Source organism: Hyperolius riggenbachi, chromosome 8, assembly GCF_040937935.1.
Source record: "Hyperolius riggenbachi isolate aHypRig1 chromosome 8, aHypRig1.pri, whole genome shotgun sequence".
NCBI classification, from domain to species: Eukaryota; Metazoa; Chordata; class Amphibia; order Anura; family Hyperoliidae; genus Hyperolius; species Hyperolius riggenbachi.
In genome coordinates, this window is record NC_090653.1 from 79,834,201 (window position 1) to 79,857,136 (window position 22,936).

The window sequence follows — 22,936 nt, forward strand, 5'->3', positions numbered from 1 at the left end:
AACTTATTCGCGCAAACGCGGATTCGCTGCAAACCGTGAACACTTAGCAAGTTCGACCCGACCCCTATACTACATCAATGGGCTAAACTTTGACCCTCTACATCACAGTCAGCAGACACATGGCAGCCAATCAGGCTGCACTCCCTCCTGGAGGCCCCCCCCCCCCACCCTTATAAAAGACAGCAGCGTTGGCCATGTTCTCACTCTGTCTGCTGCCTGTAGTGAGAGATAAGGGAGAGACATTGCAGGAGAGATAAGGAAAGCTTAGTTAGGTCTTGTTAGCTTGCTCCTTGCTGATATGTGTTGCTAAAAAAGCACCACAAAACAGCTCTTTTGAGAGCTAATGTTCTTGTGAAGTGTTTTTTTTTGTGTGTGTGCCACTGACACTGCATATACAGCCCTGTCTGTCGCAGCTGGCCCTTGCTAATTGCTATACTGTGCCAGCCCAAGCACATTCAGTGCATACATTTTCACTGCACCTGTGTGACTGCACATTGTATTATACCACCAGTTACTGCATACCTTTCACTGCATCTGTGTGACTGCACATTGTATTATAGCAGGAGTCAGTGCATACCTTTTCACTGCACCTGTGTGACTGCACATTGTATTATACCACCAGTCACTGCATACCTTTCACTGCATCTGTGTGATTGCACACTGTATTAGTCCAGTCAGTGCATACCTTTCAATGCATCTGTGACTGCACAATGTATTATACCTGGCAGTCAGTGCGTACCTTTCACTTGAATGGATGGCAGACTTGCCCTCTATAACAGATTCTCGTTAAAGGATTTCAAGTGTATTTGTCTCATCATACAGCAGGGCCTTGAAAAGAGTCCTCCTGTATTGTTACAGTGGGTTGCAAAAGTATTCGGCCCCCTTGAAGTTTTCCACATTTTGTCATATTACTGCCACAAACATGAATCAATTTTATTGGAATTCCACATGAAAGACCAACACAAAGTGGTGCACACATGAGAAGTGGAACAAAAATCATACATGATTCCAAACATTTTTTTTTTACAAATACATAACTGCAAAGTGGTGTGTGCATAATTATTCGGCCCCCTTTGATCTGAGTGCAGCCAGTTGCCTATAGCCATTTCCTGATGAGTGCTAATGACTAAATAGATTGCACCTGTGTGTAATCTAATGTCAGTACAAATACAGCTGCTCTGTGAGGGCCTCAGAGGTTGTCTGAGAGAATATTGGGAGCAACAACACCATGAAGTCCAAAGAACACACAAGACAAAAGATTTCCAAAGCCTTGAACATCCCACGGAGCACTGTTCAAGCGACCATTCAGAAATGGAAGGAGTATGGCACAACTGTAAACCTACCAAGACAAGGCCATCCACCTAAACTCACAGGCCGAACAAGGAGAGCGCTAATCAGAAATGCAGTCAAGAGGCCCATGGTGACTCTGGACGAGCTACAGAGATCTACAGCTCAGGTGGGAGACTCTGTCCATAGGACAACTATTAGTCATGCACTGTACAAAGTTGGCCTTTATGGAAGAGTGGCAAGAAGAAAGGCATTGTTAACAGAAAGCATAAGAAGTCCCGTTTGCAGTTTGCCACAAGCCATGTGGGGGACACAGCAACCATGTGGACGAAGGTGCTCTGGTCAGATGAGACCAAAATGGAACTTTTTGGCCAAAATGCAAAACGCTATGTGTGGCGGAAAACTAACACTGCACATCACTCTGAACACACCATCCCCACTGTCAAATATGGTGGTGGCAGCATCATGCTCGGGGGGTGCATATCTTCAGCAGGGACAGGGAAGCTGGTCAGAGTTGATAGGAAGATGGATGGAGCCAAATACAGGGCAAACTTGGAAGAAAACCTCTTGGAGACTGCAAAAGACTTGAGATTGGGGCGGAGGTTCACCTTCCAGCAGGACAATGACCCTAAACATAAAGCCAGGGCAACAATGGAATGGTTTAAAACAAAACATATCTATGTGTTAGAAAGGCCCAGTCAAAGTCCAGATCTAAATCCAATCGAGAATCTGTGGCAAGATCTGAAAACTGCTGTTCAGAAACGCTATCCATCTAATCTGACTGAGCTGGAGCTGTTTTGCAAAGAAGAATGGGCAAGGATTTCAGTCTCTAGATGTGCAAAGCTGGTAGAGACATACCCTAAAAGACTGGCAGCTGTAATTGCAGCAAAAGGTGGTTCTACAAAGTATTGACTCAGGGGGCTGAATAATTACGCACACCCCACTTTGCAGTTATTTATTTGTAAAAAATGTTGGGAATGATGTATGATTTTCGATCCACTTCTCACGTGTACACCACTTTGTGTTGGTCTTTCACGTGGAATTCCAATAAAATTGATTCATGTTTGTGGCAGTAATGTGACAAAATGTGGAAAACTTCAAGGGGGCCGAATACTTTTGCAACCCACTGTATTTTTCATCACTACCTCCCTGAGTCGGGACTTGCGTGCCGTGCCTGCTGCCTTCTTTGAATGTGTAGTGGTAGCCATTTCTCAGGCCCCCACTCCAGACCGGAATCGAACCCTGATTCCCGGCTTGTTACCCATGGTCACCATGTTACTGAGAAAGCACCATGGAAAGTTTATCACACAGTTGAACGAATTGCAGACTTGCCCTCCATAACAGATTCTCGTTGAAGGAACTGCACAGACAGCAGAAAAAGTAATTTAAAAAAAATAGATGTAAGCTTTAACAATGGTAGAGAAAGAACCATCGACAGTCCGAGCAGTGATGAACCCCAGGACTACTGGGTGTGCAGGTTTGACCTGTGGCCAGAGCTGTCACAATTTGCCATCCAACTTCTGGCTTGCCCTGCCTCAAGCGTCCTAGATAGGACCTTCAGCGCAGCTGGAGGCATTGTCAGTGAGAAGAGAAGTTGCCTAGGTCAAAAAAAGTGTTCAGTACCTCACGTTTATCAAAATGAATGAGGCATGGATCCCGGAGAGCTACTGCCTGCCCCAATACTAAGTCAGTCCCCACACGGCATCTCTGCCTGCAGGCCGCTTGGCTGCCTTCTCCGCCACCACCAACAGGGTCCAGGACACCAGGTGGATTCCTGAATTTTTAAGGCCGCTAACAAAAAGAATAATAATTTTTCTGGTGCGTGTACATGCCTGCCTAATTTTTCTGGCTGCACTGCATCTGCAACAACAAAACAAAAAGGCATGTGCAAGTGTCAATTCCCCTTCGTGATCGTTACCTTGCCGCGGTGAAGGGGCTTGCGTATCACAATGAAGCAATGACCTATATGAGTGTGTTGAGGCACACCCAAGATAATAAGGTGGTTGCTTCATTGTGAACAGACCAAATTCGATCAGCTGGACAGTCACTGTTGTTCTGTCATTGAACTACCTCAGCCCGACCATATGGGCTTGAAAAACGCCATCGCCTGCACTCTCGCCATCGTGCGCACCAGTCCAGCACGGCCATCACTACACAAACAGCTGTTTGCGGTGCGTTACACAGCGAGTTTGGTATGCCAGTGTGAAGCAGTACACTACGGCCCCATTCACACTTACAAAACGCAAAATGGTAGAGCTTTTGCTAGGGTTTTGCTCTGGCGTTTTCTGGCGATTAATGCCATTCACACTTAGGGCAATTTTCTGCTATTGCAATTAGCACTTTTATAGCACTAAACACGCTCACCGGGAAATCACCTGAAAATGGTGCAGGATACAAATTTTTGGGGGGCGACTAGCGTTAATAGCCGGAAATTAACGCAAATCGCCCAAGTGAGAACAGGCCCATAGGTTATTATTGCACTAGCGCTTTAAAAAGCTCTAGCGCCTGAGCGTTTTGCCGAAATCGCCGGCAAAACGCTCTAGTGTGAATGGTGCTTACCTGCTGATCCAGGTCTACATGCAAGATGTTTTCAAGCACTTTATGCCTCCAATTTAGGAATGCAATGTGATTTCTGCCCTTTAGGGATTATAACCCTGCTGTGCATCAAATCCATAATTTTCCCCGGGACTTTTAGCTGTGTCCCACTCCGCAATGCCCCCTTCCAGGTGTTAGACCCCTTGAAACATCTTTTCCATCACTTTTGTGGCCAGAAACAGTGTTTGTAGTTTTTCAAGTTCGCCTCCCCATTGAAGTCTATTGCAGTTCGCAAACTTTTTCGCAAGTTCGCAAAATCGGAGGTTCGAGCCATCTCTAGTAGTCACCAACCAAATTTAATAACACATCAAATACATTGATTTTATGAGTAAAGGGAGTGCATTTCATTGACCGCCCCTACTAATGACACACCTACACATCAGGTTTTATTCGTACAGCAGAGATGTTATTTATTATACTGTATATAACACATCTTACATACAGGCACAAATATGTACAGTATATCTGACTTAAAAAATATGGCGACTGCTTTACTGCAGCAGCACAAGTAACCTGTTTTTTGATTGGTTTATTTCATTTTAGTGGACTAAGCACTGCTATTACTATATATTTATTAAGTTATTTATGATGACTCATCTGAGACATAGAAAATAATCATATTTGTACTTTTAATTACAGCTTAAATGTATTACTGCATTACTGTATTACTCCAGGTACCCATAAAATTGCTCCGACTCCACAGCCCTGTGTATGGCCACCTTAAAGTAAACACAAAGTCAGAGGGTCATGGAGGCTGCCATATTTAATTCCTTTTAAACAATTCCAGGTACTTCACTCAGCGTACCGGGTCTGCATGCTTGTTCATGGTCTATGGCTAAATGTATTAGAGACACACCATCAGTGGGCAACCAGAAAAGCTGCATTTTTCTCATCAGTTTTTTTTTCACCTCGGTTAATTTTAGAGAGAGCCCGGGGTGGGCTCATAAAATTAAAAAAAAAATAAATAAAAACTAGGCTACCTGATCCGAGGGGCTGAGCAGATCAGGTAGCCTCCAAAACCGCCGTTCCCCACCGCTCCTGTGGTCCGCAATGGCCCACTTCCACTTTCGTGACGCTGGAATAAGAGATTCGATCTCTCATTCACAGCATGCAGGGAGGCGGGGGAGAGGCAGGGGGCGTGGCCAGGGAGAGAGCGCTGCCCAATGGCAGCTCTGGGAACCCTGCCCCTGGTGGGAGTTTTGAACAGGGAATCCCTCTCCCACATGTTTACCTCCAAGACAGCGACAGAGAGCGGCGGCGGTGGTGGTGGGGGGACAGAGCCATGTCATGAGGCAGAGAACATGCATGTGTGTCCCATCTACCCCCCCCCCCCCCCCCACATGATGAAATAGACATGTGCATATACAGGTTCACTGTGCTCCTTTTCCTTTTTCCCTGCCTGAAAGAGTTTATAATTGGCTATGGAACTGACCGTTTTTCTCCAGTCAGGACCCAGTCTCCTCACTGATAACAAATTACAGCTATGAAACACTTTCCTAAGCAGATACTTGGGCTTTTTACTGTGGGAGGAAAAGATAAAAAGGTCAATAGTTCATGTATTTTCACTCTTGTACTCTTGAGACACTGCAATTGAGCAGAGACTATGAAACATTAAATCTGCTTTGGAAATTTTTATACATAAACGAAAACCTTGATATATCTAAAAGAGTCATTTTTAGTAGTAGAAGGACAGATCCTATTGTTTAACTTTATTTTCCTCTCTGGTTCACTTTAAAGAAGCAAAAAAAAAAATAAAAAAAAAAACACTCCCCTCAAATCATACCAATGTAGAGTAAACTACAGTTAAGAAATAGCAATACAGATTACAGTGATACAGTGATTTCTGGCAGCACTTACTGTCACATGCTCGAAATCCTGTCCCAGCTCCGGAGACCCGGCCACCACTTCCTTCTGTGCAATCCATTGTTCTAGCTCATCCACCTCCCGGCTTAACTGGAAGAGCCAATACTGCTGTTCCAGACGCCCCTTCCGCTCCTCCACCAGGTCCTTCAGAGACACGTAGAGCCGATCAATCTGAGACTGACGCCTACTTATCTGCTCACTATTCAAGGACAGTAGTCAGTGCATTAGTGGGGAGCATGGTGCAGAGGAGATATGCAAGTTATCAAACTCTATGCGTAATGGAACCATTTGGATTAGCAATGTAGTAATAAACAGAGCCCATTACCAAAACATTCAGCTGAGCCATGAGAGAGCACAGGGTCTATTATACATGCCTCACACTGCTTTAGTGTTTGTTGATTTGTGCTTGTCGGGCCATGCCTGGACCAGAGAGCATAGAACAGAATAGAATGCAATGCAATGCGATGCCTGACTCACTGTCCCTACCCATCCACTGTCCATTTGTCCCCCTCAGCATTCTATCTGCCCTACCCATCCACTTTCTATCTGTCCCATCAACCTCCTATCTGCCCTTATTAACCACTTTACCCCCCAGTGCTAAATTTCTCCGTCCCTCTGCGCACTGCTTCACCCCCAGGGACGGAGAAAGGCGCACTTGTTTGTTTACTGGCTGGGAGTGGGCGGGGACCTCGCGCGCACACTCCAGCCAGCCAGCACAGCAGGTGACTAATTGGATGTTAGGAACAAGCGTTCCTAAATCCAATTAGACGCGCCGATTGCGGACACAATGGGAGACTGCTTCAAACAGAAGCAGTCTCCATTGATAACAATTAAATGTAAACAAATGTGCAGCACGCGCGCGCGCACACACCCCCGCTCTGCAGTGCAATGATTGGTTATGGGGACCCCAGTCCCCAATAACCAATCATATCACTGAAAACAATCAATGGAAGCAGCGCTGCAAGGCACAAATAGCGCTGGTGCTTCAGGGGTAAAACCCCTCCGTTGTGAAGTGGTTAATGCTCACAGTTTTCCTATTAAGCCACAACCAAGCATCACTGCTCATCAGCCACAGCATCACCTTTCCTTCTAAGAAAAAAGTGTTGGCACGACTGTCCACTGCAGCTATTTTCCTCAGCACTGGTAAATTTATTATATTAACAGGGCTGCTCAAAACAAGGAGAATAAGGAAAATACAAAATATTGCATGGAAAACCCCACCACATCAATGTGGGCCATCAAATCTGATTATAAAAATGCCATGATGAAAACATTACATAATGTGGACACCACAACCTACCTATGAAGAACATTCTACACACAAAGCCATGTATGCAATATACAACAACAACAATGAAACATTTGTAAAGCACTTTTGTCCCGTAGGTCCCAAAGCGCATAAGCTGGTCTCAGATCACTACATACTACAGTGATGTGTACAGGGAAAAAGTTATGTGATCATAAATGCCAGACTAATAAGGTGGCTTTTCAGTTTTGATTTAAATGTGTCCAGGGTTGGAAATGTCTTAAGTATGGCAAGGCATTCCACAGGGTAAGGGCAGCATGACAGAAAGCTCTGGCTCCAAAAGTCTTTAGTTGGACTCTGGGGGTGGTTAAGTTCAGGGCTGGCCCGCCCATGAGGCCGGGTGAAACGTTTGCCTCAGGCGGCACTTCTGGGGGGGCGGCACCCGCCCGTCTGTGGGTGTGGAGGGCCGCCGGAGCTGGAGGGGATAGCGGGCAGGAAGGGGGTATTGGGCCTAGCGGCGGGGAGGGAGGTCGGACCCCCCTCCCTCGCCTGGGTCCCCCGTCCTCCGCTCCCCTCTAGCTTGTAACGTCGCTGGCTGCAGCTATAAGAGGCAACGGGCGGGGATCACTCACCTCTTCCTCTTTCCAGTGTGCGCTCCACTGACGTCACTTCCTGCGGCGTAGCAGGAAGTGACGTCAGTGGAGCGCAGGCTGGTACGAGGAAGAGGTGAGTGATCCCCGCCCGTTGCCTCTTATAGCTGCAGCCAGCCAGCGACGTAACAAGCTGGAGGGGAACGGAGGACGGGGGACCCAGGCGAGGGAGGGGGGTCCGACCCCCCTCCCCGTCGCTAGGCCCAATACCCAATGCCCGCTATCCCCTCCAGCTCGGGCGGCCCCCCCACACCCACGGCTTGGGGGGGGGGGGCGCGGCAGTGGCAATTTCTTTAAAGTTTGCCTCAGGCGGCAAATGGTCTAGGGCCGGGCCTGGTTAAGTTAATGGATCCTTTGGATCTGAGGTTGTGGGAGGTGTGATGCCGTTGCAACAAATCCTTCAGCTATCCAGGTCCTAGGTCATGTAGGGATTTGAATGTTAGCCTGCCAATTTTGAAATGGATTCATCTTTTTATGAGTAGCCAGAGTAGTGAGTAAAGGATTAGTGTTATGTGACAATGGCGGGGTTGACTTGTTAACAGTCTTGTGGCAGCATTCTATACTAGCTGCATGCAGTGTAAGTCTGCAAAGAGGGCATTGCAATAGTCCAGGCGTGATGTGATGAAGGCGTGAACTAGGAAATATAAAACATTTTAGTATTCCAGATGTAATGCAAGCTGTAATACAAATCCACTATACTGAATTGTATAGCTGTAAATAGCCAGCATGGGGAGTGTAGCCATCATATAGCAGCATTGTATTATTCAGCTCATATATGCTTATAGTCCTCAATACAGATATTTACCTGCAGCTGTACAGTATATTGGATCTATGTTACAGCTATAGATGATCAGATGTAGTTACTCCCCCTCTGTCCCTCATGCAGAGTAGTGATGGAAAGCATGTGTAGTGGGTGTTTTATATGTATGCATCATGATGTGGGCTCCTTCTCGCTCTCCTCCCCTCTATATGTACACAAGAGGAGACAGCTGAGAAGCAAGGAGGAGAGTGAATGCAGCCCATGCTGTGACACACAATACAAACACCTACACATGCTTCCCTAAGCTGCTCTGAATTGCAGGTACAGCTCTTGTCCCAGTGAGTGGGGGGAGAAGGAAAAACAAGGAAACAGCTCCCACTACAATAATGGTATTGTGAGAATCACTATAGCTGCCACAGTATTACGGAGAGGCCCACTACCATCTGCGTAACTACCACAAGGCCTCCTTCCATCCCTCACTGCTGATACAGGATTGGGGGAGTAGATCATCCCCATCTTAGTGGATCCCCATAGTAAATCATGGGAATGCTTATGTCTGAACTAACTCCTACGCACATCACTACTTGCAAACTGGTCATACCAAATCATATTAAAGATTGCTTAAAGGAGTCTAAAGCTAGATTAAAGACTAAAAAAAAAGATACTCACCTAACGAGAGGGAAGTCTCTGGGCCCTATAGAGCTTTCCCAATCCTCTCACGGTCCCCGTGTTCCAGCGCTGGATCCCCCTTTAGCAGTCTTTGACCGATAGATCGGAGACTGCTCTCTGCCGCTGCGGGAGGCTTGGGAAGACGGGCTGCGCAGGCGCAAGCACGCATTTTTGCACACTCTGGCATGCGCAGTACGGAGCTGCCGGTCTTCGGAAGCACTTGGGCTCCTGAAGACTTCCAAAGCCTCCCGCAGCAGGGTATTAGAACAGGAGAGCCTGCGGTGGAACAAGCGGAATGTAAGAGGTACTGAACGGCTCTTTAGGACCCAGAGCTTTCCCTCTCCTTAGAGTTTTTTAATTTGCTTCAGACTCACTTTAAAAGAGAACCTGTACTGAAAAAAACATCCCCTGGGGGGTACTTACCTTGGGAGGGGGAAGCCTCAGGGTCCCAATGAGGCTTACCCCATCCCTGTAGCTGAAGGCAGTCCAGCGCTGGCTCCCCCGAAGCGTCCCGCAATCCTGTCTCAACAAGCCTGACAAGGCTTGATATATTTACTTTCCCTGGCTCCAGCGGTTGGTGCTGTTGTGGCTCTCAGCACAGAAATAGACGGAAATAGCCGATCTCTGTCGGGTCCGCACTACTGCACAGGTGCAGGAGACTTGCGTCTGCGCAGTAGAGCAGACCGACAGTGATCGGCTATTTCCGCCTATCTCAGAGTGGAAAGCAGATACTGCAGTGCCTGCACATAAGCAGACCATACATTACTGTATGTGTGTGCAGGGCCGGTTCTACAGACTTTTTGCTACCTGAAGCAATACATTTGAGTTATTACAGCCAAAGAACCAGTGCAATAACCAGCCAACTTTAATAACTGACATCAGTAGCATTACACTATAAATGTATAAATGAAGATATATGACTTTTGGGCTTACCTGTCTGGGTGAGCCAAGTCTAGAAGGGTTCGGCACTGCCGAGACAGCTGAGCGATAGTCTCCTCATAGTTCTCAATGGTCTGCTCCACCATCAGGTGCTTCTTCAAGAGCTGCAGCGTGCTCTGCTCATCCTGGGTGGTGGTAGAAAGCTTTACTTAAAGAGAAACCGTGACCAAGAATTGAACTTCATCCCAATCAGTAGCTGATACCCCCTTTTACAGGAGAAATCTGTTCCTTTTCTCAAACGGATCATCAGGGGGCGCTGTATGGCTGATATTGTGGTGAAACCCCTCCCACAGGAAACTGTGAGGACCATGGTCCTGGCAGTTTCCTGTCTGTGAACCTCGTTGCATTGTGGGAAATAGCTGTTGACAGCTGTTTCCAACTGCCAAAAAATCAAGCAGCAGCTACTTCCAGTGGCATCACTTGTCAGCAGTAAAAATATCACCATGTGATAAATGTCAGAATGTAAATCAGGGAGAGGAAATATTTTACAATGGAGAAACACTGACAATCATTTATACATATTTATTGTAAAAATTAAGCACTTTTTTATTACATTATTTTCACTGGAGTTTCTCTTTAAAGGTGCAAGATAGGGAGGGTCAATGTAATGCAAATAATACAGAGTTTCTGTAGTATTATGCACATTTTGCATGCAAATTCATATAGCTTAAAATGGATGGATGGAATTCAATAGGTCTATTTTCAAACTGCATGAATTTTCATACAACATTTGCATAATTCTGCATCAACTCAGAACTATTTGCAACTAATGATCAGTTTTACTGCAAAAACAGACTAATAACTTGAATGAAAGGCCACTCTGTGAAAATTATACCTAAAAGAAGATCATGCCAATAATATAAACCTTTCCTGCTCCAGTTTCTAAAAATAAACGTGACCAAATTGGCCCAAAATTCTACCTAAATATCTGACTGTATTAAAGCGAATCTGAAAAATATACATAGAAAAAAAACCAAACACACATACATACTTACCTATGGAGATGGAAGGTTCTGGATCCTATTAAACCTTCCTTGTCCCCTCTCAGTGTTCTCGTTCCCCTGCTGTCCCCCGATGAAGCTACACCACCTCCGGGAGCCCTCGGAAGACTTCAGGACCACTTGTGTCACCTAGTGCTCCCGAAGACAGAAGGAGCCGCTTGTCTACTGGAGCACTTGGGGACTCGGAGTGCTTCTGTAGCCTTCTGAGGGCTCCTGGTGGCATATTCAAGCAGTTGGTTAAATACATGCAATTGGCAGCGTTGGAACGAGGAGAGAGGGAAGGCTCATAAGTAGGCAAGAATCAAACTTTTTCCCCTTTGCTTTAGTTTTACTTTAAAACCTAACATTTATTAAATTAGATAAAAGATAATTGTACGGAAAAGGTGCACGTGCGATAAAGTCCCTAAAGAAAAATGTGGAAATATTAGCAACTATCCACTCAGCAAATGCTGAGGGATCAGGTGCCCTAACTAGAGCTTAGTCTAACTTTCCTCACCCATCTCTTAACATAAATGTTGCTGTGTGTGTGCAAGGGACCAAAAGCACAACATGTTTCACCCTTTAAATGGGTGCTTCATCAGGAGTGTATATTATCTATGGTGTGGTTACAAGACACATATAACCAAAGCACATGCAGACCAGATCTGGAAAGCCCAGGAGTCCCACAATCAGGGAATAGGCTGGTAATGAGTAAGGAGGGAGGTGTCACTTCCAGGCCACATGAAGAGTCCCTTCCACTAGACTTATGGTGCCCATACATGGTACATTTTTTTAAATCCAATCTTACCATTACTATGTAGTAGAAGGGTAAATTAAGTGAATATACTGAAAGGATAACTGAAGCAGTTCCCTTATATTACATAGAAATGGTAAGATTGGAAGAAAAAAATGGTACCATGTATAGGCACCATAAGAGAGCATGGCAATAATAGGTAAGAGATTTTCTGCAAAGCCTGAAATCCAGGAGTTTCACTCTTAGCACAGGAGACACTGAGAACTGTAACCAACAGCTTTCGAGTCAGTATGAAGATATCGTGGGGAACACTTTGTGGTACCAGCAGTATACTGCAAAACTTCTGTTTTTCCATAAGGTGGCCCAACAAGAACTGAATTGTGCATAGATTTGAACTATAAAATTGACATAATTCTAGATTGGTGCAGCACGAGTCTTCTTATAATATATTATTAGAAATTATATTTCCATTCTTCAAACTCAAATTGTTCATCTTTGCAACTAGCCGACATGCACCAACTGATACTCATCGCTGTACAGACCTGCTTTAAGAGTACGTGCTCATTCAATTCCAAATACAATCCCAACTTCAACCTATTCTCACCAGACACCCCCCCCCCCCCCTCCATTCTCCACTTTGGTCATGGTCATCTTGCATCTAGGACCTCTGGGAGCTTTCTGACTCCTTCGGCACTCTCTTACACATCCTGTCCATCATATTCTCAACCTTGCAGACTTCTATCATAGCCCCCCTATTGACATATCCACATCTGCAATGGTTGTCAAAAGAATATTGCTAGATCCACCATAACCTTAATGTGTGTATCCCATGCCCTCTAGAATAGATTGTAAGCGCACAAGGGCAGTGTTTATCTTCTCTGCTGCACTTATTCTGTAATATGAACAAGTATGGTACCTATATTTCTGGTTGTTACATTACCATGCATTATCTATGTAGGTTGTTATGTACTTTTCTAGCTGGAAGCTCCAATTGTACTGTGCATGAAAAATGTATGTATGGTACCCGCTACTGTCTGTGTACAGAGGTAAAGGGCCTGGGATGGGAGCCTGGAAGGGGGTCGTCCTGCAGAGCAGAAGCAGAGCAACTCCTAGTGGTGACACAGGTTCTTCATTTTATAAGTGCCATGCAGTCAGCCAATGACCAAGCGGCTTCCATCCCTGTCACATGAAATGGGACTGAAGCCGCGTGGGGTTGGCTGGCTGCACAGCACTTGCAAACTGAACTGGAAATGAAGAGAATCATAGTGCTGATAGATTACTGGGAGAGGTAATGTATACATTCTCGCTCTGCTGCAGCTCTGCATTGTGTACAGGAACAGGTCCCCCCAGCTCATCTCTTCCCATGAAAGAGGGGTGTGTGTGTGTGTGTGTGGGGGGGGGGGGGGTGCAGCCCGATGTAGCTTATTCCCAAGGCCGGTTTTATATTTATTCCGCCCCTAGGCCAAGTGTGTTGTAACTCTCCTTCCTTGTGCCACAGGACCTCTCTCATTCCATGTACAGTCCCCTCTTCCATGTGTATCAGCCATGTACTGCAGCACCGCTCTTTAAAGGACAACTGTAACGAATGGGGTATGGAGGCTGCCATATTTGTTTACTTTTAAGCAATACCAGTTGACTGGCTATCCTGCTGATCCTCTGCCTCTAATACTGTTAGCCATAGACTCTGAACAAGCATATGCAGATCAGGGGTTTCAACAGTATTGTCAGATCCGACAAGATTAGCTGCATGCTTGTTTCTAGTGTTATTCACACACTACTGCAGCCAAAGAGATTAGCAGGGCTGCAAGCCAATAGGTATTGTTTAAAAGGAAATAAATATGGAAGCCTCCATAGTACTCTCACTTCAGTTGCCCTTTAATGAACAGCTCCCTTGGATATTAGCTTCTCTTTTTCATGTGTTGCTCATCATTTGCAGTCCCCTCTTTCACATGCATCAACCTCTTCTTCATGACCAGGTGCCCCCTTGGGCTGCAGATGCCCAAGGCCCAGGCCTTTGTGGCCTTTGCAAAAATCCAGCCCTGGCTACACCTCTGTATAGTACGCAGTTTACAGATTATGGAGCTCTCTCTCTATATATTTACTATAATAACTCCGTAAGGAAACGATACAAAGGAGTTCAAGCACATAAAAGAGTTTAAGCTATAAAATAATGTGTATATTCTATACAAGACAGCGCAATCAGTAAAGAGAATATATATAGTAAATGGTATCTCACCTTCCCCTTCTCGTCATTCATCATGAGAAGCTCCTGCTCGCTCAGCCATGTCTCCACCTCTCCCACATCAAAGTAATACTGCTGCACCTGGTAATTGATGTCCAGCAGCTGCTGCCGCCTCTCTGTTTCCTCCCGCAGCAAATCCCACATCTCCCGCAGGCTCTCATACCCTACACGGACCCCCTCTGCCTCTGGACTGCGGATGCTGGCGATGGCTGCTGCTCTCTCCAAGATGTCATCCACTCTCGGTGTATGGACCTGAATCTCACGCCGCAGATTCTAATGTGAGGAAAAAAACACAAGAGCTGCTATTACATGCAAATACCACTACTCCATAATCTCAAGCTAGGGAAGGCTATTCCTTCTTCAGCCAGGGTAAAGGTGTATACTGTGTCAGAATACCATACCAAACCATGTTACCATATTTCACCTGCTGGTGGCAGTTTACCTTTGAACTGTGGTGTACTTTTACTGCCCAATAGCAAGTGGCCTTCTCCATCCTACTGTCAAACTTTGCAATTCTCTGTTTCACATGCAGGTGGTATCTAGAGTTCTATTAACTCTCTATTTTTATCTCAGTTATGCCTAATACACACGGTACAATTTTCCGTGAGATAGATGGATCCAATAGATAAAATCCGTCATGTCCGCTATTGCTCCCGATCGTTTCCGCGCTTAATTTCTCATATCGGTGAATGGAAAAAGATAAGAAAAACGAATAAAGATAAGAGAATCGAGCGCAGAATCGAGTGTGGAATCGTGCGGGAAAAACAGTCGGGTCGCAAAATCGCACAGAAAATGTTAACGTGTGTACCCAGCATTATACAGATGTTTTTCATAGCATTGCATCATACTGTGGCAGTTGCAGCTTTAAAAGCACACTCTGTATTTTAAAGGGAATGTGAGGTTAAAATAGACGTATTATGTAATGATTTGTGTGTGTAGTACAGCCAAGAAATAGAACATTAGTAACACAGATATGAGTCTCACATTGTTTCCAGTACAGAAAGAGTTAAAAAAAACTTCAGTTGTCTATGCAAAAGAGCTTCTCAGACAGCAGTGCTATTTTCTGAAGCACTTATCTCAACCTGTCTCTCACTATTTCTTGTTTGTTAAAGGTTTTTCTGCCGGGAAGTTCAAAGGGTCATTAGCTCTGCTCTGTTTAATATTTGCAGTTTACAAATTACAGTCTGTATTTTAAATAATGAGAGAATGATGCAATGTTATAGAAAAACAGCTATATAACTGAAATTGCTACTAATGTTCTATAAATTATCCATACTACACATACAAATCATTATATCAGAAGGTTGTTTATTTCGCTTCAGTGTCACTTTAAGCCTCTTTCACACCAAGACGTTGTGTTTTAGGGGACGTTAAGGTCGCATAACGTTCCCCTAACGCAACGCATGGTGGTGTTGAAGTTGGACGTCAGATTGAGCCGCGTTATGCAGCTCTTGGTGCCCTGTTTTCGTTCTATCTATACTGATAGAACCGCCACTCCAGGATAGTGATGGGAAGTCCGGATCTTTTCAAGAATTCAGATGATTCAAATCGGATCATTGAAAAGATCCGGATCTTTGAACCGAATCATTTGAATCATTTTACTAGGGAAGCAGACTGGGGGTGAAATGACTAGCAGGACAGGACTTTCCCTGTACTGTACATTCTGTATGTTCCTGTTTCTTCCAGACATCCACTGTGAACCGAATCGTTCATTGTGATGATCCGGATGATGCGACTCACAAAAAAGATCCGGATCAAATGAACGATTCATTCATGATCCGGAAAACACTACGAGTCCAGGTTACGTCACCACAGTGCAGTGAATATTAATTAGCCATGTGGCTAGTCACTGAGCATGTGCAAGCAGTCTAACGCAGCTAAAGCCCAGTAGAACGCACAGCATGCAGCACTTTAACCTGATGTGCAGCGTTACAATGTAACGCAACGTGGGCACTGTGAACAGCCCATTGATTTTTCATTACTCTGCGGTGGGCTGTGTTACGGGCTGCTCTAACGTGCGCCTGTAACGTCCCACTGTGAAAGCAGCCTTAAGCTATAAAACACAGCAGAAATAATGACCATTTGAACCTTCCTGCAGTAAAACCTTATTATCAAGCTGTTCCTCACTGTTTCTTGGCTGTTTAAGTGCTTAAGAAAACAGGGCCGTATTTGACCCAGTTGGGTGGAATAGCTCATAGAAGCTCTTTTGCATGGATAATAATTGTAACTCTTCCTGTACTGGTGAACTACTGGTGAACAATATGAGACTCCTTTCTTTGCTACTAATGTTCTATTTCTTAGCTGTACTACACATACAAAGCTTTATCTCATAAGTTTATTTTCTCTTCAGGTTAGCTTTAAATGGAGTTCTAATTTGATGCTGTATATTAAATGGAACAGAATTCTTTGACTACGATCCCAGTGGGGCGTTGCAGTATTAGGGCTGCAATGAAAACATCCTGGGCTGCTTTCCCGTTCCGTTGCGGCTTTACAGGGAGCACAACGCCTCACTCTGAACCTATCCTAATGAGGCAGAAGTGAGTCTTTCATGGTACACACTGTACATGGCTGGCTCTGGCACATGCAATCACCTGATTCTTCTTGATGAGCTGCTGTACATTCTGCAGGTTGCTTCCGTGGTCTTTGGACGTAGCAAGAGGCAGCCTCTCTTGTATCCAGGTCTGTCAGAGAACACAGACAACATGGGAACTCATACGGAATACATACAGCCATAGCATACACATTTATCAGAGCAGATCCCTAAATCACAACCCGATTTCCTAACACAATGGAAGGTTGTGAGATGATGAAAACTACAAATCCCAGGATGCTTTTGTGTTAGCCTCCTTCTAGGGCATACTGAGATGTGTAGGCCTGCAAACTGTGCCACATTCACTCTAAATTAATTAAACCACTTAACGCACAAACTGCACCTTACAACACTCCCACAGATCTTATTCAGGTTTATTAATCCTTTGCCTACACTTTAGCTCTGATTAAGCAGCTAACAAGCACAATTCATTGTCACTGCCCTGCTTCTAATTTCCACCATTCTGAATCACAGACTGATAAGGTATAACCATTATAAGTTTCTAGGCACACAAACAGACACTATGGAACACTCATAAGCAGGCACTAAATTATAGAAAAAACACCTGGAAAACCATTATACACAGATGAGAAAAAAAACGCATCATTCTGCCTGGCCAGTGTTCTTACACCTTGTCTTATCTTCACAGCCTGGCAGCTACCCTTACTACTTGCTCACTGTACTGTGGATCAGCCTCAGGGGCGCTGTTACCAATGACGCCTAAAAGGTACTTACTATGTACTTTTACAACAATTTTTTTCGGTGACTGGCGATTTTTTTAAGCGACAAGCAATTGTTTCTGCAATCTCGCGATGTGGGTGCAAGCACGCAATTACACAAATGACGTTTGGCCACGCATGGTGATAGCAACCGTCACAATGGATTGGAACTTTAAGATCCATAATGACTCCCGCGCAAAGCACCATAATCATTTGACCTCCCGTTCGCGTGTGCAGTCTCTTGTTCCCGTGGATAGGAAGATGGATGGGGAACCTCGTTCGTCGGGCGGCATCGCTGTGAGGTTCCCCGATCCTTCTGCAGGTGTGTATTGAGCTTTAGACTATAAAGAAGGTTATGCATCATGTGTGGATCCCAAAAGGGTGTGTTAACTGAGCCCCTGACTGACCTTAGAAATGTTTGGTTGTCCAGCCTCACTAAAGTAAAATACAGTATCTTAAAGAGAACCCGAGGTATGTTTAAAGAATGTTATCTGCATACAGAGGCTGGATCTGCCTATACAGCCCAGCCTCTGTTGCTATCCCAAACCCCCCTAAGGTCCCCCTGCACTCTGCAATCCCTCATAAATCACAGCCGTGCTGTGAGGCTGTGTTTACATCTGTAGTGTCAGTCTCAGCTGCTCCCCCGCCTCCTGCATAGCTCCGGTCCCTGCCCCCGTCCCTTGCCTCCAATCAGCAGGGAGGGAAGGGATGCAGGCGGGGACTGGAGTTCTGCAGGAGGCGGGGAGAGCAGCTGACTGACACTATAGACATAAACACAACCAGCTCTGACAAGCTGTTTGTCAGCAGCGTGGCTGTGATTTATGAGGGATTGCAGAGTGCAGGGGGACCTTAGGGGGGTTTGGGATGGCAACAGAGGCTGGGCTGTATAGGCAGATCCAGCCTCTGTATGCAGATAATATTCTTCAAACCCACCTCGGGTTCTCTTTAAACCATTCTCACACATCCATTGGACTGACTGCAAGATCAGCTTATTCTACTTTCTACAGACTTTATTAGACAAATAACATTAATTTTCTGAATAAAGAAGTGTTCCCAACATCCGTCAAATAGCTTTTCCTTTCCATTTTCACGTTCCGAAAACAGAAACCTGAACAGACCAGAAATATTTAATTAAACACTTAGAAATAAGGGTCTCTGCGCTCACAATTTCATCTTCCAGGTCCCGAGTGACTTGATGGACCTCCTTAGAGGCCAGAAGAATCCGTCTTCTCTCCTTCAGGGGCTCGATCAGCCGCACGATCCTTGTACCGACCTCATTCTGCTTATGATCCACGGCATCTTGGCTGGCTGCATCCAAGGGAAGAGATGCAATCTGGGCTTGTAGCTCCCCCACCTCCTTGTACCACTCCTCCATCTGAGACTCCATTGTCTGTGCAGAGAAGGCAAAGTTAATGCCAAGAAACGCTGGGAATTTTTCTAGGTCAGAGACGCTCCTAAATCATTGCATAAAACGTGGCTGTTACACAGAAATCATTGCTGTCTACTTTCTTCTTCTGCCTAGCTTTAATTACAGCTCTGAACTGCTGATTTGTCCAAGTGCACAGCATAATATGAAAGCTTCAGTAGTGTGCATGCCACGTCCTGGGACCACAACTGACAGGTTGCTGCAGTTCTTGAGCCCCAAATCATGTCACACCCAACACACACCGAAAATCAAAGGTCATTCTTAAAGCTGAACTCCGGGAATGTGGATCAGAGAAAACACACCAGCACACACCTCAGCTTTGATCTACAGTCAAAGGGATTATTTTTCTAAGGCTAAAGGAACACTGGAGAATTGAAGCTAAAGAACACTTGAGAACAGGTGAAATACAGTTTAAAAAAGGTAAGAGGCACTTACCTCACTGATGACAATATAAAAAAAAAAAAGTTATGGTACTTATCCGTTAGCCGGGCGCATCCGGCAGGTGGCGCTAATTACTATTCCCCCTCCAGGCCGACATGGATAGTAGGGAAAGATGTAACTCTGGTGGAGTTTTGTCGCCACCTAGAGGATGCGCCCGGCTAACGGATAAGTACCAAAGTTATTTTTAAGAAGTACAAAATACACTGAACAATGCGTTTCACAGGATTGAGCCAGCTTCCTAAGGTCAATATCTGAGTGAAATGCGTTGTCCAGTGTATTTTGTAAAAAAACCAAAACAAAAGCAAAAACAACAACTTTTTTCCCAGTTATATTGTCATTAGTGAGGTAAGTGCGTCTTACATTTTAAACGGTTTTTATTTTATTTTTCTGGGGTTCCTCGTCCCTTTTTAGTAACATTATGACAAATGTAAGTTTGTGTCTCAGGTTGGTTGCACCTGTTACGCATGAATTACACATGCATGATGCACAATATTATTATTGCAGGTGTTTAACCCTACAAACGTGTGCATGGGGTATACTATGTTGCATTACACTCTACTTATCATGCGTAAGACTTTACACACACTATTCTGATTACCCAAGTTTAATAAATATACCCCTATATGTGCTAAAAACTTGGGCTGGAGATTTTGAAAAGTGTCTGCTATTAGTCTGTAAAAGTCTGCAATCCTCACATGGGACATACCAGAGTACAGCAAGAATTCTTGGAAGGTTAGTTACAGGACATTTATTGAGAAAAACATTATTTTTTATTAGTACTGTATACCAGTGTTTCTCAAACCTGTCCTCGTGACCCCCCAACGGTGCATGTTCTGCAGGCATCCTCCCCTATGCACAGGTGGGGTAATTAGTGTCTCAGCTACATGGAATCCACCTAGCTGACACACTAATTACCCCACCTGTGTATAGGTAAGGTTGCCTGCAAAACATGCACCGTTGGAGAGTAACAAGGTCAGGTTTGAGAAACACTGCTGGATACTATTACCATCCATGTCACAAACAGAGACAACACTTTGTTTTGTAAAATATTTGCCTTTCCTCTAAACTTTTGGGGTATTTTTTGATATGTAAAATGCAGCAGACACAAGACTATGCTGTTAGCGGCGGGGGTGACATTTGCCGATTGTACAATTTTTATTTTTTGGGCGCAGGGTAAAGCTGAAAAACGGCTCACCCTGCTCCTGCACAAGTCCGCTAATTACTATTCCCCCTCTAGACCGCCATGGACTCAGGGGTAAGAAGTCATTCGGCTTCCAACTATTGCTGGCGGCCAAATTAAGCTTTTTTTTATTTTTTTTATAGTAATTTGTGCTGATGGAGCCCAAATTACTGTCAGCCTATGGCACTGCATGGTGCACCCACATTTCCTGGGCTGTTTTGCCTGCCTTGGAATTTAATATCTGCTACTGGAGTTCAGCATTAAAGGACATCTGTCGCAAAAATCTTAAAAATTTAAAATACATGTTAACATATACAAATAAGAAGTACGTTTCTTTCTGAGTTAAATGAGCCATAAATTACTTTTCTCCTATGTTGCTGTCACAGTAAGTAGTAGAAATGTGACATTACCAACAGATTTTGATCTAGCCCATCTTCTCATAGGGGGTTCTGGCCAGCATTATATTTATAAAGAATTAATTAAGGACATGCTGAGAATCCCCCATGAAGAGATGGACTAACCTAAAACCTGTCGGTAATGTCAGATTTATACTACCTACTGTAAGTGACAGCAACATAGGAGAAAAGTCATTGGCTCATTTTACTCTGGAAGAAACGTAATTCTTTTTTGTATAGGTTTTAAATGTTAAGATTTTCGCGACAGTTACTCTTTAAAGAAAGAAAGAAAAGCAAGAAAACGGAAATCATAAAAAACATTGTTTGGTTTACCATTAAACTGTTATTACAATTATTGTAGATATTTCCAGACAGACCCTAAAAACAGCAGGGACAGAAACATCCCCTTATACACAGACACAGCCACAGTTCTGGAAGGGGCCATCTGTCTGGCATACAGGGCATGCAGGTGCACTGGAGGAGAAACAGTGAGGCTTGCATCCATGATGGTTTCAGACCATAAATGACACCCCAGGAAACAACTGGTAATTTGGAAGATCAGGCTGAAGAAGGAATCCAGAAGAGGAGGAGAAGGAAAGAGTGGAAATGTAAGATGAGAAAGTTAAATAAAAACAAACACACTACTGTACCAGGGGCCGGGCAATGGGCACTGTGATGTTGGCATGGACACTGCGTCATGCTGCTGTAAAGGGAGAATGAGGTGTTTATGAATGACAAGATGCAGAAATGGTGAATTCTTCAACACAGAAAATATCCCTCAAGCCGATACACAGGGGGTGATTATGAGGACTGGTGCAAAAAACATGGTGGTGACGGGATGATCAATGAGATGCAAATATTTTCGAGTTTATATATATATATATATATATATATATATATATATATATATATATATATATATATATATATATATATATATATATATATATATATATATACACACACACACACACACACACACACACACAGCTTGAAAATGGACCACCCAAGTCCCGACCAGATTTGGATCGATTGGTCCATTTTCAACCTGCATATATTTACATAAAAATGTACATAAACCTGCATGAACTCAGAAATATTTGCATCTCGTTGATCACTGCAACCAATCATAGTTCATGTTTCTCACTTTCTCAAGGCAGGACAGAACCTAAGAAAACAAACCATGATTGGTTGTGATAAACAGCCCTACAAAGTTCTCATACATCAGCCCCGATGAACAACATTACCTATGAAGACTAAACTAGTATTCAGAATGGAGAAAAGTACACATTTTAAAGTGATACTGAAGTGACTGTGGAGGAAAAAAAGGCTGATACTCAACTATGGATAGGTAAGGCTCTGGATCTCATATAGCCTTCCCAATCCTTTCCGTGTCCTCGTTCCAGCACTTTCACTCCCATTGCAGGTATTTGACCAACTAGTCTAATAAGCCTTTGGGGATCCTTGGAAGGCATCAGAAGCTCTGTGGTCTATGAGGGTTTTCGAAGACTGTGCATGCAAGAGCAAGCGGTCACGCATGCACAGTACAGAGCCGCCCATCTTCAGACACCAGTGCTTTGTAAGCCTTCTGAGGGCTCCCGGAGGTGAATTCAAATGGTGGACAGCTCTGGAACGAGGGCACTGAAAGAAAGAGAGAGGACAGGGAAAGCTTTATAGGACCCAGAGCCACCCTTCTCCACCCTTCCCTGCTTTTTTTCCCCCAAAGTCTCGTCCCTATTGCTTTAAAATGTACCAGTTACATTTTCTGTAGGTTTTTAAATGTTTTAGCTCTAGACACCTTTATGATGTAGATGAGATGAGGACAACCTAAACAGGTAATATGCTTGGGGCAACAATGCAATATACAGTACAAATGACTAACACCATGTACATAAAGTCACAATGGTCAATCTTATGTTTGTACGGTCTTTTCCCAACCTACTGATTCTGAATCAATATTACTGCTGGGAAAAGCAACCGGCTCAGCTAGACTTCCCGTTCAGTCACTATGGTTTTCTTCATAATAGTTTGGTTCTAGGGAATATATCCTCCCCTCACTGTAGCCATTAAAAAGGACATGAACTCTTGCACAGGACAGAAGGAAGCAGAGAGAAATGCACTCTGTATGTATTTAGAGAGTTTAGCCTGTCTGATTCCCCCTCATTTGTGGCAGCTGACTACCATAGCAGATAAGCTCATT

At 44.4% G+C, this 22,936-nt stretch overlaps 1 protein-coding gene across 3 annotated transcripts in view; it reads right to left on the reverse strand.

Annotated features, from left to right (window-relative positions):
* SPTBN4 (spectrin beta, non-erythrocytic 4) overlaps window positions 1–22,936 on the reverse strand; it is a 265,502-nt gene that overhangs the window by 50,182 nt on the left and 192,384 nt on the right. For all 3 annotated transcript variants that reach the window (XM_068250768.1, XM_068250770.1, XM_068250769.1), the window contains 5 exons: window positions 18,460–18,684; window positions 16,577–16,666; window positions 13,980–14,258; window positions 10,004–10,134; window positions 5,740–5,944 (listed from right to left, as the gene is read on the reverse strand). In XM_068250768.1, the coding sequence (XP_068106869.1) occupies window positions 5,740–5,944; window positions 10,004–10,134; window positions 13,980–14,258; window positions 16,577–16,666; window positions 18,460–18,684 (930 nt within the window). The remainder of the gene's footprint in view (window positions 1–5,739; window positions 5,945–10,003; window positions 10,135–13,979; window positions 14,259–16,576; window positions 16,667–18,459; window positions 18,685–22,936) is intronic.